Source organism: Manacus candei, unplaced genomic scaffold (genome assembly GCF_025592945.1).
Source record: "Manacus candei isolate 608988 ecotype Guabito, Panama unplaced genomic scaffold, ASM2559294v1 h1tg000223l, whole genome shotgun sequence".
In the NCBI taxonomy this organism is placed as follows: domain Eukaryota; kingdom Metazoa; phylum Chordata; class Aves; order Passeriformes; family Pipridae; genus Manacus; species Manacus candei.
The window spans coordinates 158,174-174,903 of NW_026138271.1; the positions used below are offsets into that span (position 1 = coordinate 158,174).

The 16,730-nt window shown below is 51.4% G+C and overlaps 2 protein-coding genes across 28 annotated transcripts in view; both read right to left on the reverse strand.

The window, feature by feature from the left end:
- Window positions 1–16,730, reverse strand: part of THUMPD2 (THUMP domain containing 2) — a 70,003-nt gene that overhangs the window by 51,707 nt on the left and 1,566 nt on the right. Inside the window, exon 2 of the mRNA XM_051774765.1 lies at window positions 14,306–14,353. The gene's annotated coding sequence lies outside the window, so the exon portion shown is untranslated. The remainder of the gene's footprint in view (window positions 1–14,305; window positions 14,354–16,730) is intronic.
- Window positions 4,101–16,730, reverse strand: part of SCRIB (scribble planar cell polarity protein) — a 102,278-nt gene continuing 89,648 nt past the window's right edge. For 23 of the 27 annotated variants that reach the window (XM_051774733.1, XM_051774730.1, XM_051774726.1 and 20 more), the window contains 6 exons: window positions 14,189–14,353; window positions 13,357–13,496; window positions 12,912–12,949; window positions 11,852–11,926; window positions 10,031–10,082; window positions 4,101–6,321 (listed from right to left, as the gene is read on the reverse strand). In XM_051774733.1, coding sequence (XP_051630693.1) covers window positions 6,161–6,321; window positions 10,031–10,082; window positions 11,852–11,926; window positions 12,912–12,949; window positions 13,357–13,496; window positions 14,189–14,353 — 631 coding nt within the window. In that variant the 3' untranslated portion in view covers window positions 4,101–6,160. Of the gene's footprint in view, window positions 6,322–9,856; window positions 9,891–10,030; window positions 10,083–11,851; window positions 11,927–12,911; window positions 12,950–13,356; window positions 13,497–14,188; window positions 14,354–16,730 lie in introns of all 27 variants that reach the window. The other 4 variants (XM_051774750.1, XM_051774731.1, XM_051774734.1 and 1 more) reach the window with 3 other exon arrangements.

Consider the following 16,730-nt stretch of genomic DNA (forward strand, 5'->3'; position numbering starts at 1 on the left):
AATAACTTTGACTGCTGTAAATGTTGTTTCTTCCATTGGAAATGGCAGGAGGTGTTTATTTGCTTCTGCCTGTCTTTGGAGAGTGGAAAAATGGGTATGTGAAGTTGTGCCAGCCCACACTTATTTGTACTGGCCTCCTGCAGGGACCCCGAGCAGCAGTAAATCCTTCTCAGCTGGATCTCGTAGTGTGCAGCAGTTGCTCATACAGCAAAAACGGGGTGAAGCAACTGAGAGTCTTGTAAGATCCAGAACTTTTCTCCAGTGTCTGTGCTAAGGTTACTGAGGGTTTTATTCAGAAGTGGAGATCTGTTGGAAAAGGTTCAGCCAGTATTGAAGGAGTCTGTGTGTCCTATGTTTCCATCCCCTCTGCCTGGGGTTAGAGTGAGGGACCACTTTGTAATAAAATTTTAAAAATTTCTTCTGACAGCAGCACTGGGACTGTCCCTGTGCCCAGTTCAGGTGTCGCCAGGTGAGACAGGTGTCTCCTACCACTATCTAGAGTGATTTACAGGCAGTGAATCATGGAATCATGATTCTCTGATTCTGTGACTGTCCCAGGATCCAGAGCTGAAGTCACCTCTCACCTCTCTCACCACTTAAGCTGTATTTGTAGTGTTTTCTCTGAGTAAAGTTACAGTCAATGTCAATTCATATTTAGGTGGAGTTTGAGCAACTTTAGTCGCACATGTGAAGCATGTGCAGCTTTTGCTTCATTAGCATGTGTGAGGGCATAAACAATAATATGTATTTTGGAGTTAATGAAGGGAAATTCAGCTCTCAGTGGGTCATTCATAGAATCACAGAATCACGGAACCATAGAATGGTTTGGGTGGGAAGGGAGCTTAACAGCCATCCAGTCCCACCCCCTGCCATGGGCAGGGACACCTTCCACTAGCCCAGGTTGCTCCAAGCCCCATCCAGCCTGGCCTGGAACACTTCCAGGGATGGGGCAGCCACAGCTTCTCTGGGCACCCTGTGCCAGGGCCTCCCCATCCTCACAGCCAGGAATTCCTTCCCAATATCCCATCTAAGCCTGCCCTCTGGCAGTGGGAATCCATTCCCTCTTGTCCTGTCACTCCAGCCCTTGTTCAAAGAAGGGAAGGCTCTGAGAAGATCTCAGAACCCCTTCCAGTGCCTAAAGGGGCTCCAAGAGAGCTGGAGAGGGACTATGGACAAGGGCAGGTGATTTGATGATTGTAAGATCTGTGTCTTAGAAGAAACCCCAGTAATCAATCAAAGACCCATTTGATTTTCTCATACAGGGGCTGAGACATGAGGAATTGCCAGATGTGCAGGTACCAGGGTGAGAAACTGAGAAAAGCTCAAATAGGGCTGGAGGAATGGCTGGATTCCATGGGAGTTCAGGGGAAACCCCGTGAGGGACGGAGGAGGGATGCTGCAGATAACTGGGTGCCAGGGACCTTGTGGGGCAGAATAGGACAACAGTTCTCAGGTCACCATATCAGTGACACCATGGAAAGGCAGGTGAGCAGGGAACCCAACTGGAAGGACTAGATTTAGATATGAATGAGCAAAACTGGGACCAAAGGGGAGGATGTAATTAAAGGCCAGTTGTTTCTCTTGGGGGGGGAATAGTGAAGTTACAGTCAATGTCAGTTCATATTTAGGTGCAGCTGCCAGAGCAGGAGTGCAATATGGGGTTGCAATAGAGCTCCAAGTTTACCCTCATTGCAGCTGTTTTGTATGGAATATGGAATTCTAGTTTCTGCATGGAGAGATGTGATTAGGACAGGGATGATGTGCTGCTGGAGATGCTGGAGACAAACTCCATGGAACGGACAGTGAGTTTGGAGTCATTTAATCTGTATATAGTGAGAAGATGTCACAATATTACTGATATGGAGAAGACCACTGGGATGACCAGAAAAGGAACCTCCATGAGCCTGCCTTCCCAGCAGATAAGATACAGATGCCAGTTATCTGAGCACTTATTTGTAGCCTGCTTTCACTTCCGAGTGAAATAGGCTGATTTCAGTAATGCTTTAATTACTCCCTTTGGTACAAGGTGTGAAAGCAGCTTGTGCCTTGGTCACCTCATGGGGTAAAAGGAAAAGCAAAGGAAAACTCAAAGGAGGGGAATGAGGTTGGGGTGGGGGCAGGTGGTGTCTGGCTGCAGAAAACAAGGAATCAGCCCTTTGTGGTGGGGAGGGGATATTTACTTTGTCCTTACAGAAAGGGCTGTGGGATGCTGGGTCTCCATAAGTCAGGAAGGCTCTCTGGGGGCTGGTACAGACTTTGCAACAGGCTTTAGTGTGTGTTTTGGTTTAGATGTGTGGTTCATTTTTCATAGCAGGACAGACCTGCTCTGTGTCCAGGTGCAGTCAGCTATGGGCTGTTCCCATCTGGATAAGCTCTTTCCTGCGGTGTCAAGACATGATTCAGTAGGACACATGGACCTGGAGGCCAGTGAGGTGGCTTTGCCCAAGGCCCTAATAAGATGGGCAAACCAAACTCCTGTGGTGATGGCTGTGGCGTGGGGGGGATCCTGCACTACTCTGGCTTTGAGGTCTTTCATGGTGTCACTAATGGTGACTGTAAGCACAGAGTCAACCAAAACCACACGTACCAGCAGCAGAAGTGGCACTGAATTACAAGCACAGCTTTATCTCCTCCAGCCATTTGTTTCCAGAAGCAGCTGGTGGCAGGAGGACAAGGCTGGAAGCCAGCGTTCTCCACCCTCCGGTTATCCCAGGTATTCCAAGGGGCAGGTTCCACAGAGATGACTCCACACAGTTAAATTTGTGGTTTGCAGCTTCCATGACAGCCCCTTCTCTCTGTCAGCAGACAGTCCTTAAAGAGAATCCTATTGGTATTCCAGACACCTGCCTGCTGTTATATATGGAGGGAAATGCAGGGAAGGAGCACGGGAATCCCTCACCTTGTGCACCAATACCAGACGGGATTGACTCCTGAAACCAAGAAAACTTGCATTTAGCAGGACCTGAGGGGCAGGCTATGCAGGTTTACACCTAGAGCTGTGTCCTGATATGACATTCCCTTTCCCTCCAACTCCCAGAGCACGTCTGTGAGTCACTGCTGCTACAGACATTCAGCTGTAAGAGTCTTTCTTGTAAACCTTCCACCCAGCCAGTTGTGCTCTGTCTCTGTGCAACCTTGAAGATCTTTGCATCCTCCCTGTATATTTAACCGTGTTATTTCTATTCCTATTTATAACAAAATCATAGAATCGTTGCATGGTTGGGGTTGGAAGGGACCTTAAAGACCACCTAGTTCCAATCCTATGTGAATAATCCCTAAATAAATATTCCTAAATAAAAACCCTAAAAAAGTTACCTCCACTGATCAAGTTCCTGTGTTTACTTTTGTCTGATGGGGTAACTACTGCCCATGTGCTACTCGGGGTTCAGTTGTGTAAATTATTTGGACAAGGAGATGATAAACCTGGTAGTAAACTTGGCCTAAGGAAACTAAATGTGGAGAAAACAGATACTTTAAACCCAGGAAAGGACCAGTGTATTGAGCCTGGGTAAGGCTGCACTTCAGATCCTGAACCCCCCATGCTGACCTAGGACAAGGCTGTTCCTGAGGTGCCACGGGGCGCAGCCAAGGCCCCTTCTCCAGCTGTACCTGTTGCACAGGTGGGAGAATGAGGCTGAGGTCTGGCACTACCCTGGCTCTAGGAAAAGGAATTCCACCCTCTCCCTGCTGAGGCTGCACCTCTTTCCCTGGGCTGGCACAGCATGGTGCCCATCCACTAAGCCAGACCAAGGAAAACCTGTTTGGGCTACAGGAAATGGGGTCAGTTTTTACCAGTCAAACTATATTTTTAAAAACTTAATAATGTAAACAAAATAGTGTTGGAGTTTTTTTTTAAACAGAGTCAAGTGAGGAAAGCCAAGAGGCTGAAGATCTTGCTGGTATCCTGCTGCTATCACTGTGTTTCATATTGGATTTTTTCCCATCTCTGAATTTTGATATTCTCACAACTGGCATTGATTTGGGTGAGCATTAATTTCTGCTCCCAAAAGCAGGAAAATCAGAAGCATTTTTGCACCACCAAAGTGTTGGTACCAAAATTGCAGACTTCACACAGAGCAAACCACAGTGACTAAAGGCTCTAAAATGTAAAGTAAACTTTATTATCCTTGAACCACAAAATAGATTTCTTTGGTTGTACAAATTTCACTAGTTACAGTCTTGATGCGCTAATTTTCCCTTGGAGTCTCTCGGGAGAGAACGGGAAAGAACCCAGAGCCTGGCACCAGGTACCGCACAGGGAAAGGAGAGAAGAATCACAAGTTAGTCACCAAAACCCAGCCAGGATTGTTTCCAAAACTGCTGTTGTTAAAAAGCAAATGCTAAAATTAGATTTAAAAAGGAAAAGCTCAAATTGCTGATGATGGAAGCAGCCATGGCTGCAGTGAGAGATTATCAGAGTTCCCCCTTCACAGATCTGTAAAATCAAAGCATACGGTGCCAGTTAAAACGATCCACTGGATTTTGGCATGAAGGGAGAGGCTCAACAAAAAAACTGCATCCAGTTCTTTCCTTCAGCAAATGTACAAGCAGATGTGCCTGTCGCTGCCCAGCCACTGTCAGGCTCAAGGTCCAACCCTGGTCTTGCTGGGGAGTCAGAGAGCACCAATGGACGGGGAATGGGATCGGGCCAAGCTCGGACCTTCCTCCCAGTTAGAGGCAGTGAAAAAAAAAAAAAAAAGGGCTGTTTCCCCTCAGTAGTGGCAGCAGAGGTTGATGGCAGAGCTGGGAGCAGCAGCTGTGACCTCCACATCTGCAGAGCTCATGTGATACAGAACCTGCTCACAGCCCTCGTTCCACATGTGGAAACCAGAACTCACACCCAGGACTCGTACCCCCGCTCATTTTTCATTTTCCTTTTTCCCTCTTGCATGGGCAAACATTCATTGTCCCTGTTCTCCACGGAAAGGGGCCTGAAGCCAACAAGCTGGCAAAGTGGGACTGTGTAGTTATTGCAAGGCACAGGCCAGCCCCGTCCTGCTCCGTGGTGCTCCTGGTGCTCCCTGCCAGCCCCATGCCAGGCACCCTGTGACGCTCCACTCCACCTCGCGGCCAGCCATGGACACTGTGGACTCCCCACCAGATTTCCTACCTGTAAGACCCCGTAATTCCCAACTTGACCCCAGCAACGCCACGTCCTACCCATTCCCAGTTTCTGAATCCTACCCACTAAGGTACTGCTGTCACACCTCCCACCTCTGCCACCGTGTCCTACCCCAACTATCCTGCTCCCCATTGCTGTCACACCCCCCCTAAACCCCTGCTACAGCTGTTGGCTCCGTCCCATTCCTGCCCCAGTCCACCAGTTCAGCCCCAGTGCTACAGAAGACAGAGCCTGGCCTCCTCTGACACTTGTGTGTGCTCGTGGAGCTGCTCACACCACATGTGACACACAGCGACGTGTCCATCCAGGGAAGGACCTGTCCCCAGGACTGCACAGAGTCCCAGCAGGAGCAGTGTCCTACCAGGACACAGGCAGGTGGCACAGAGCTGGCCCAGGCTTTGGCATGTTCCTTGAGCACAGAGTGTCAGTGGCAGAGGGAGGCACTTTGCTGGAATTCTGCAGGTGTTTTTTCCTTTGTATTTCCTTTTTTTTTTTGCCTCCAAGCTTCCCATTCCCACACGGTCCCAAAGGGAAGTGAGGTGACACAGTGCAGGAGGTGGGAGGAGATGCTTTTTGGCAAAAAACTGAAAATTAAACAGGAGTAAAGGCAGGCTGGACCTTCCTCCTGATTCCCACCAGAGGAAAAGCTCCTTTTAACCACTACAAAAACGAAGTTGAGGCAGTAACAGCTGGAGCCCAACACACTCTCACACTCCTACATTCTCCCTGTCCTACCCTTCCCCACACACAATATTTACAGGCTAACGAGCTGCCCACTGTCCTGCCCACCCCTCCTCTCCATCTGCCAGCAGTCAGTCCAGTGTTGCCCCGTTTTCGGGACGTGCCCCAGGGCGCTGTCGGGTGAGAAACGAGGGTGGTTCACAGCCTCGGAGGAGTCAGTTGGCCACAGAGCTCCCGGGGTGCTCCGGTCCCATCCAGTCTGGAGGCGGTAGGGTGGCAGCCGGCGCTGTCCCTGGAGCACGGGAAGCTCGGAAGGGCTGTGCCGGGCTCGTCCATCGCCCGGGTGTGTCGGGTCACCTACGTGGGGACAGCGGTCTCCAGACTGCGCCGGCTGTGTCGGAGCTTGCGCTTGCTGCTGTACAGGGCCATGTCCTCCAGGGCTGAGGGAGTTGGTGCTGATGGATCCCGTGTTCCTAACGTGTCCTCTTCCTCTGGCTGCCCATCCTGCTCCCGGGGAACTGCAAAGACAAGAGATGTTTAGGTTTGAAGAGAAAGCATGGGGTTAAAATAGATATTGGGAAGGAATTCTTCCCTGTGAGGGTGGGGAGGCCCTGGCACAGGTTGCCCAGAGAAGCTGTGGCTGCCTCATCCCTGGAAGTGTCCAAGACCAGGTTGGACAGGGCTTGGAGCAACCTGGGATAGTGGAAGGTGTCTCAGCTCAGGGAAGGGGGTGGGACTGGGTGATCTGTAAAGTCCTTTCCCAACCAGACCATCCTGTGGTTCTGTCAGTGCTCAGCTGGCACAGTTAATGCAGATGTTTAGGGTATCACAGGATCACAGACTGCTTTGGGTGGGAGGGGACCTTAAAGCTCATCTCTTTCCACCCACTGCCATGGGCAGGGACACCTTCCACTAGACCAGGCTGCTCCACATCCCATCCAGCCTAGCCTTGGGCACTTCCAGGGAGTGTTCCAGGGTTATTTCCAGGTGCTAGATTCGGGACAGCACTGACATCTCAGTGACTCACAGTAACCTCGTGCCCAGAACTTTCTGGTATAGGTCATGTAGTGACCACTGTGGATCCTGGGAAGAAAGTCCCATGAGTAAGAAGACACCTGCCTCTAACACCCGCCATTCACTGGAAGATGACTGGAAGAGTCAAGCCTTAGGAAAAACTGAGTGTCCTGAAAGGCTTCTGCTGTCCAGACCATAGAGCTGCCCCGACCCAGGTCTGCAGGGGGTGAGTGAGTCCCTCTGTCAGTGAGGGGGAGGAGCATCTTTAGTCCCAGACTGGCCCAGATGGTCAGGAGGGCTTTAAACTTACTGGTGTCACAGTGATATCGTGGGATGGTTCCTGTGACTGGAGCACTGGAGGCTCTTAGGGACAGACAGGCAGGGGAGATGAAGTGGGGGTCACACTACGTCAGTGCCCAGGTGGATGCTGGAACTGCACCTGGTGAGGGGTGAGAAGCCAACCAGAGCTCATGGGTCAGGATTGAAGGGACAGGTGACATTCCTGACCAAGAAGACTGAGTGGATGAGGCCTCCATAGACAGATGGGAGCAGCCTCATATTAACAAGCCCTGGTCCTCATGGGGGACTTCAACTACCCCAATATCTGCTGGAGGGACAACCCAGCAGGGCATAGACAATCCATGAGCTTCAAGTGCAAATGGGCTCCTGGGAAGCCTCTCTAAAGCCTTTGGATGCAGCAGAGAACTTTAAATAGAGAAATCCATGAAGATATATCAGATAAAAGGCTCAGTCTGCTGAGCTGTGCCCAGTGTCTGACCCTCTGCTCCAGAGCCAGGCCAGTCAGTGGGAAGCCCTTCCTCTTTGTCCTGGCACTCCAGGCCCATGTCCAAAGTCCCTCTCCAGCTCTCTTGGATCTCCTTTACGCACTGGAAGAGGCTCTAAGGTCTCCTCAGAGCCTTCTCTTCTCCACAGTGACCACTTCCAGCTCTCCCAGCCTGTCCAGCCCCTTGACAGGACACTGGGGTTGGGAAGCAGGTGACTGATTCCCAGACAAGACAAACAGATATAAAAGGAAGTCATGGGCACATGCAGGAAAAATCCAGCCTGGGTGGGTGGGTAGAGAAGAAAATCCTGTGGCTTACAGGGAAGTCAGTTCTTTCAGACCCCCCAAGGCTGGAACTGGCCAAAAGAACCCCCAAACATGCAGGTTTAGTGATCCCCACGCAGCACACGGAGCTTTAAAAACCCTTGGATTGTTCCCCGGGCAAAGCTCTACTGAAAACAAGCCATGGGGCAGCTTTGGTGGGCAAAGAAGTGGTGAAACCATGGGAAAAGGGCAGGAAGGGGCTACCTGATACCACAACACCCAGCAGCCAGGACCCCACCAGAGTCAGTATCTGGCAATTAATGAGGAGGAGAAGGAGTGATGAAGGCTGTGCTGGGAGAAACTTGTGATGCCACCAAGCTGTATCAGGGAGTCAAATGAAGCTCAGCTATAAATAACAAAGTGCATCATGATCCATGGAGTTCAGGGGGAAATGATGTGGAAGGGGAAATTTACTGCAGATGTGAATAGATTCAGGAAAGAAAGAACTCTAAAGTCAAAGCCTCTGGCTTAGAAAGTGCAAACCCACCGATCACTGCAGCCTGGAGCAGGTCTGGAAAGAACCACTTCCTGCTTTTCTTCTTTTATGTCCTTTTCTGGCATTCCCAGTGGCTCCCACTGGACCCCAGATCTGCTACAGGATCAGGCAGAGCCTTGTGCTGACTCAGTAAGTTCAGTTTTACAGTACTGGATGATGTTTAAACTCAATAAAAGGAATAGAATCCTGACTGCATAAAAAAATGCACTATCCTTAAATGAGATGATGGTTCTCTAGGCACTGGGAGAGCTTTCTGTAGACACTGGCAAAGTTTAAGACTTGCTATGAGTCAAAAAGCCATAATTCCATGATCAAGAACAATTCTGATTTATGTTGGCTGGGATGCTGCACTGCCTAGAAGAGTGAGATGGGGTGGGGAGATTTAAAAAAAACCAGGAGAGCTTTGTCCCATCCCAAGAGTTTACTTGCATCCTCACCTGCCATCCTTGCCAGCTGAGTTGGAAAAACTTGCATTTGTTTGGTGCCTCACACATATCACAGGTGACTTAAATATTACTTAAGGACTAAGGACCAGGTTAAAAAACTCTCAGTGAGCACCATACTCTTTTCTTCCTGGCTTTCACCCTATTTGAGGGCCCAAAAGAGCAGTGTCAGGCAACAGTGAGGTCTGAAGGCCCTGAGCAATGCCTGGTATTTTCCAAACCTACCATGAGCTCCCAGTTCCCTGCACTGACTGAATGGACAACCTCAAGAGAATAATCCAGGGCTGAGAGGATGACTCTGAGGGATGGAGAACAGCTGCTGTTCTCAGGAAAGTAAGTTTTTGTTAAGTCCTGCAGCAGAACCTTCTGGAAACAGCCCAGCCATAGGTCAGCTGTCCAGGGTGCAGCCTGTACTCAGAAGGAATTGTCAAGATAGAAGAAACTGTTTCTTGTGCCAAATAAAGGGGGAAAATCTGCAAAACAGGCAGAAGCAAACCAGCACCAACTGTTGGAGAAACAGGAGTGCTCCTACGGAGCAGGCAGGCTCTGCTGAGCTCCACAGGGCTGCTACAGCCCCTGGAATGACCCAGGGGACAGTCTGACCTGTCCTTACAGCTGAGGACAGACAGACACACCCCAGCTGGACAGCCTGCAGATACAGCTGCAGAGCTTTAATTCCTGCTGACTGAGGTGACTATGCCACAGACCCACAGGTGTAACTTGGAGCCACCGAGGTACTGGAGCAGCAAGCACTCCAAGTCTGCACCAGGACGGACTGACCTCCATGATTCCCTCTCCAGCAGAAGGGGCACAAGGCAGCCCCTGAACAATGGACATCATTCACCTCCAGCAGGTGACAGAGCCCAAAACTTCCCCGCCACATCCTACTACCACTCTACTCCAGGACACAAATCTGGAGAAAACCAGGCATGCTTGTTACACACCATGCTGGGCGAATTAGTCATCACTAAAGCACAATGCAAATATCCTACCCAAAATGAATGTGGTGAGTGTGGAGTTTTCATTCTAGAACAGACAAAACAGGACATTGTGTCAAGCAGAAGAAGGTGAAGTCTTCTGGGTGGTCCCACAAGCAAAGGGGAACCCTCTAGAACCGTGGTGGGGAGCGAGTAGTACAGAGACAACTCCTCTGGCCATGGGCTTACCTGAATTATTTCGGTCCTCGACGTATCTGAGGTCATCAGCTGCATCAGGCGACTGGAAGAGAACAGCAAACGTGATCATCCGCCCCTGTAACACCTCTGCCAGGTAATTCCCCACCTCCAGCCTTCCAACACCCTATGGAGAACCTGCTGCCCACAGAGGTGCTGGTGCTGCCAAAGCTGGGGCACGGCCCTCAGAGAGGGCTCCTGATTCCAAATGAACCCCTTGTGCTCCTGATTCCAAATGAACCCCCTGTGCTCCTGATTCCAAATGAACCCCCTGTGCTCCTGATTCCAAATGAACCCCCTGTGCTCCTGATTCCAAATGAACCCCTTGTGTTCCTGATTCCAAATGAACCCCTTGTGCTCCTGATTCCAAATGAACTCCTTGTGCTCCTGATTCCAAATGAACTCCTTGTGCTCCTGATTCCAAATGAACCCTGCTGCCTGACCTGTGTGTAGGGAGAAGAGGGAGTGACACAGAAGACAGAAAATATAAAGAATGGACAAAAAGGCTTTAAGCTGAAAGAGGAGAGATTTATATTGGATATGAGGGAGAAATCCTTCCTTTTGAGGGTGGAGAGGCCCTGGCACAGGTTGCCCAGAGAAGCTGTGGCTGCCCCAGAAGTGTTCCAGGCCAGATTGGACAGGGCTTGGAGCAGCCTGGGCTAATGTAAGGTGTCCCTGCCTATGGCAGGGGGGTGGAATGAGAAGAGCTTTAAAGTCCCTCCAAACCCAAAACATTCTGGGATTCTGTGAACTCCTGCACTGCTGAGAGAGGCCCACAGGCACTGTTTGAGGATTTGGAGGTGCAGCCTCCTTTGGAGGCACCTTCTCAGCTGTATGAAGACCCACTGTTGCACTTGGGGTAATTCATGTGGTCTGGAGCTGCCACAGGGTTCGAGCAGCCAGTCCTCCAACTTGCCTGGTACAGAACCTGGAGAAGGGCACATCCCAAAGGAAGGAACTGAGGAAAAGATGAGTGTCTTCCAAGGGCTGAGCAATACCACCAGAGAGAGGTGCCAGTGAAGAACAGACATCAAATCATGTAAAACTGCCTGAGAATTCTCAAATCACAGCCCTGCTGGAGCCAGCCTGACTTGGGAACAACAATCTTTGGTCCCCATGGCAAGCTGAAGCCCAAGTGGCAGTGCTTGCTGGCTCTCCACACACAAGTATCTGCTTCACTGTCTTTATATAAAGCTAAAAACCACCTAAAAACATTTAGACACAGGGTATCTGCTCAAATCAGGTGTCACAAATGCCATCAGTGACTGGCTGACACAGGCAATTATAGCTTCCAGCACTGGGTGAGTGGTTCCAGCTGGGATTCTGTGACAAAGCAGCTTAAATGAGCTCATTTTAGGAAGGAGAAGCACCTTGCCATGGTGCTCACCCTTGGAACTGGGTGTTCCCTCCACAGCTCACGGACAGCAGAACATGAGAACTGACACCTTGCTGCTTCCTGGGCAGGATGTCAGACACATCCAGCTGGAATTTCACAACTGCTCCAATTTGCCTTCTGGTGGCAATAATTTTATAGCTTTTTCTTCCCTTTTAGTTCTCACTTTTCACTTAAAAATATTTCAGGACACATTCAGGTGAAGATGCAGCTGCTTTATATCTGCAAAGCTTTTGTCATTCATTTTAAAACCATCTAGACCAACTTTTTTCCAATTCCCCTTGTCTGAAGCCTCCAATAAACCCTCAGATTTTACCAAGGCTGGTGTCACTGCAAGGGGTTTCTCCAAAGCCCTCAGACTCAACTCTTCCATCAAACCAAGCCCTAACCAATCTAAAGGTGGCTCAGCATGCAGTTTATACCTGGATTTCGTAAACAGGTTTGGAGGAAGGAATAGCAGCAAATTCCCGGTAGTCAAACTTCTTTTCAGACATGGACTAGAAGGGACAGTAGAAGGGAAGAAACAGAGAAGAAAGTAAGGGGAGAGAAATGAAGGGAGAAGCAGCAGCAAGCTGAGCAATCTATGCAGAGATCACAGCAGAAGCAGAAGGATATCCTCGGGGAGAGCCTGGAACATGGGGTATCCCTGGGACACTGCCTTTGGAGCTGTTCCATTGTCAGGACAGGGGTTCCAAGTCACAGAGGAAACATCACATGCTCCAGTGAAATGCTCATGCACATCAAGTCAGGTAGGAAACCTATTTTCATTGGGAAATTCATGGTAGAATTCCTGACAGCTGGAGCACAGTCAGGGTTCCAATCCAGGGCTAGATTATGGTGTGATCTGGCAGGACCAGGTCCCCTCTGTGCAGCTGCTGCCACGCTTTCCCTGGTCTGTCTCACTGATTCTGACAGTTCTGTGCAACAACGTCCCCTGGCACTTACACAGGGTTAGGAAAAGGAAAATGCTAATTGCAGTTGCAGGTCTGTAAGGTCTGTTTTATGCTGTTGAAGAAACACAGGGCAAAGTCCCTGAAGTGAAAGGCTTTCTGGACCTGGGAAAGTAGTTCTGAACATGGGGAGAGGCCTTCTGAAAAGGGGAAAAGCTTTAGGACCGTGGTGAAAGGCTTTCTGAAACCAAGGAAGGGCTTTCTGAGCATGAGGAAAGGCTTTCTGAACCCAGGGAAAGGCTTTCTGACTATGGTGAAAAGCTTTCTGAACATGGAGGTGAAGAACCAAGGAACAGATGACATAATACAATGGGGAAAGAGAAAGCAGAACATGGGAGCTGCAACAAAGGCGGTGCCTCTAGCCAGGGGTACAGCTCCACCCTCCACCCTCCGCAGCATTCCTTGTACCATGCAGGACTGGCTCAAGTGGGAACCCACAGCCCAAGGCACAGCCCACACTCAGCCGAATAATCAGGAAATCCCAGCATTTAGGTAAGGTGAGGTGACAAAAGCAAGCAGAAGGACGTCATACCAGCCTTCCCGGGGAAGTGACGTTCCTGGGGCTGCAATCTGCAAGAGGTGACAGAAAAGCACAGTTAGTGACCAGCTGTGTGACATCCAACCCCCCCCGCCGAGCCTGCTCCTTCCACTCAGCAGCATTTCAGTGTGGTGAGACCACACTCAGGGCAGGCCCTGCCTTCTGCCTTCCCAACAAACACCTCTTCCCTGCTTGTTCAGAAAGTCAGGATGCTGACTGTGTTTCTGCCCTGGTTCCCTGGAACCTCACCTCTGCCTCAGGTGCTCTCATATGTTCTACAGCTCAGGCCCATTCCCTACGCTGAGAGACATCACATGCCCCCAAGGACCTTCCAACCAGGCTGAAGGAGGGAATTGCTTCCCACAGCTCTGCTCCTGAGCAGGTTAAGCTCAAGGAGCGCTGCCTGTTTCCTTTGGAGGCGCTGGCAGCTCTACAGTACCTTCCAGCGGCGTTGGGGACGGCGTCGGAGCGGGCGACGGTGACTCTGCCAGCTGCTCCAGTGTGCTGCGTTTCTTCCCCTCCTTGGACTTGGCAATAACCATTTGGGCTTTAAGAGCGTCCTGTTCCAGTGATTTCATCCTGCCTCAGGAATGGGGGGGGTGAGAAAAAACCATCAGCCATTGCCCCCTCGGTGGGGGACCACGCGCCGTCTGCACCCAGGAGCCGGCCCGAGCCCACGGGCTGAGCGCAGACGGGCGGAACGAAGCCCCCGAGGGTCCCCGAGGCAGGGCAGGAGGACAGCTGGGCTGGCTGCCATCCCAAAACACACGTTACCCATGTGTCAAACAGACAGAGCATGAAGCTATGCATCAAGGCACTGAGAAGCTGCAGGCAGTCCCAGAGGTGCCACATGATGGGACAGTGACCTGAGCTCGGGACAGAACTGCAGGGATCACACAGGTAGGGTCAGTCCTCGGGGCTTTATTGTCCTCTGTGCTCAGTGTGTTTCATCTTAACCCTCCTCAGCCATCAGGAGATCATGAAAGGCCAGGCTGCATGGGACCCTGAGCAACCTGGTCTGGTAGAAGGTGCCCCAGCCCATAGCAGGGGGTGGACCAAGATATCTTTAAGGTCCCTCCAACCCAAACCAGTCTGCGATTCTCAGAGACGTCTGCACCCTTCTCCCCATCAGATAGCCCCAACATCCCCCCTCGTTCTCTGGGCAATGGACACCAGGGACCACTCCCATGTCCTTCTGCCCCAGGAAGCCCCAGCTGGGGCACAGGGGCACGGACAGGAGCATGCAGCTGTGGGGAGGGGGCTGTGCACACCTGGATTGGCCTCCTGACCCAGGGATTCTTGAGGCGTGACTCTGCACTGGGCTAGACATCTGAGCTGGCCTGGCCCCGGGAGCAGATGCCCACTGCCGGGACTGGTACAGCTTCCTGGCCAGATCCTGCTCGTACTGTTTAATACTGTCTTCAAGAGCTGAGGATCTGAGGAGGAGGAGGAGGAGGAGAAGGAAGAGGAGGAGGAAAAGGAAGAGGAGGAAGAGGAGATGATGGTGATGAACATCGCAGCGGACAAGCGCAGGGAAAGAAAGAAACAGATACAGGAACATACCCTGGTGAGGGGAAATATGGGTCTGACACAAGGGCAGCCTTGGTTAAACTGATCCTGCTCAACCTTGGCCACTGTCAAGGCAGCAGGAACCCCCAGGGGCAATCTGGCAGTGTGCCCAGGAGCATCAGGCTCAGAAGCCCCACATCTAGAGCTGCCCTCCCCCCGGGCTGGGAGGAGACTGGGAACACCTTCAGACCCCCAGGAAGGGCTGTGAGGCAGTCACAGAGTGTGTGAGTGTGTCAGACTGAGGGGTGTGGGCAGGGGAGGGTGTGTGCCACACACGGGACGGTCTCTCAGTGTACACCTGCACAGGTACCTGATCACCTGTTCCAGGCACCTTTGTTGGACCATAGAAAAGAGGAACAATATGGCTAAGCACGTGACACATGGTGTTTGCCCTGGGACACGTGTCACTGAGGGGTGAGAGTCCCTAAACCAGTGTGTGTGTGTGGGAGGAAAACTGCCAAAATGCTCATAGCCCTGGCTAGGCACCTGCCCCTCAGCTTGTACCTGTGCCTCTGGACCTCACTGTTCCCATGGCTCCAGGGCCTGGAGTGCCAGGACAAGGGGGAATGAATTCCCACTGAAAGAGGGCAGGGTTAGATGGGATATTGAGAAGAAAATCTCGGTGAGGGTGGGGAGGCCCTGGCACAAGTTGCCCAGAGAAGCTGCGGCTGCCCCATCCCTGTAAGTGTCCAAGGCCAGGTCTGGACGGGGCTTGGAGCAACCTGGGCTAGTGGGAGGTGTCCCTGCCCATGGCAGAGGGGTGGAACCAGATCAGCTTTAAAGTCCTTTCCAAACCAAACCATTCCATGACTCTATGCCAGGGGCTGTGTGTGCCCACAACGGGTGTGTAACACGGGTCTCTGGGTGTGTCCCAACAGAGCACAGGGGTGCCAGGGGGAAAAGGAGGGGCATCACACATCCTGGCAGAGCACTGATGACACAGGGAGAACAGGGAAAGCCCAAGAAGGTGCAAACTGATGGGGTCATGATTGACAGCACAGAGCAGAGAACTGGAAAGAAGCAGAAGACAGGAGATTAGAAAAGGAGGAACAAACCCTGCGGCAGTTGGAGAGAACATGGGTTAGTGGGGCTGAGCCCCGTGTGCGGGGCTGTGCAGAACCCCCCCCCACAGCACAGGGGCCTCTGGAGACAGGACCTGAGCCTGCCTGCCCTCATGGCACTGTGCCTGCTCCACAGCCAGGGAAGAGGGACCATGAGACTACTGGATCCTCCTACGAGACCTGTCCCTCCTTGTCTTACAAAAAGGAGCACGTTATGGTGACTGACTGATTCCTGCCCAAGGCATCAGCCAGGCACTTCTCCAAGAACTGCACAAAAAGCTGCACCTCGGCATCAGAAGCAAAGCAGAGCTTAGGTCCTGGTCTGCAGAACTTAAACCCAGTAATGTAGGACCTCACAGCTCAAGCAGCTTGTCCTTACCAGGTATTCCCACCTCTGGAAGGCTCCACCTTTGCTAGCCTGTTTTTTCAACAGACAAAACATGCTTAGAAGAGAAGAGACTGAAGGTTTGGGATGAGAGATCTCTCCCCTGCCCACAGGTGCACCCTCAGTGCTCCACACTCACTAACCCTCCTACAGTGTCACGTGGAACTTCTCCTGCACCCTGAGCAATTCCAGCCAAATCCCAGCTGGCCCAAGAGCACGGTCAGATGGACAGTAATGTTACAGGAGCAAATCGTGTCCTAAAACCATCCTGCCCCCTCCCAGCATTTTTCAGGTTTATCTGCTGGCAACACCAAGTTCCTGGAAGAGCAGAGTCCCAAGATCAGAGCTGCACACCTGGGACATGAGCAGTGTCCCTGCAGGGACTCTGCTTCCAGAGGTCTGTGCAGGCAACGTCCTGTTTCTCCTTTTGACACTCATCTCAAAAAAAAGCTTCTATTACAGCATTCCTTGGATATGTTCATGCTTAGGCACGAATCAGAGCTGACAGACCTCACAAAAGCTGCCCCTTCGTGTGGGGAATGCGCCTGGGAAATGGAGGCACAAGGGAGTGAAACTCCTGCAAGTCTTCCTGGGAAGAGATGGCAAATCAGGCCCTACCCCTCTCCAAGCACAGGGATGTGGATTTCCAGGAGAAGCTTGACAGGCAGTTTCTGATTTGTTGGCTTAAATACAAGAGTGAAGCTTTTTTCTTAGGTCCAAAGACTGAGTACAATTCTGTGCAGGTTGTCTGCTCCTGGGGACACTGTGGTGCTCGCACAGCATCACACTGATGGCTGC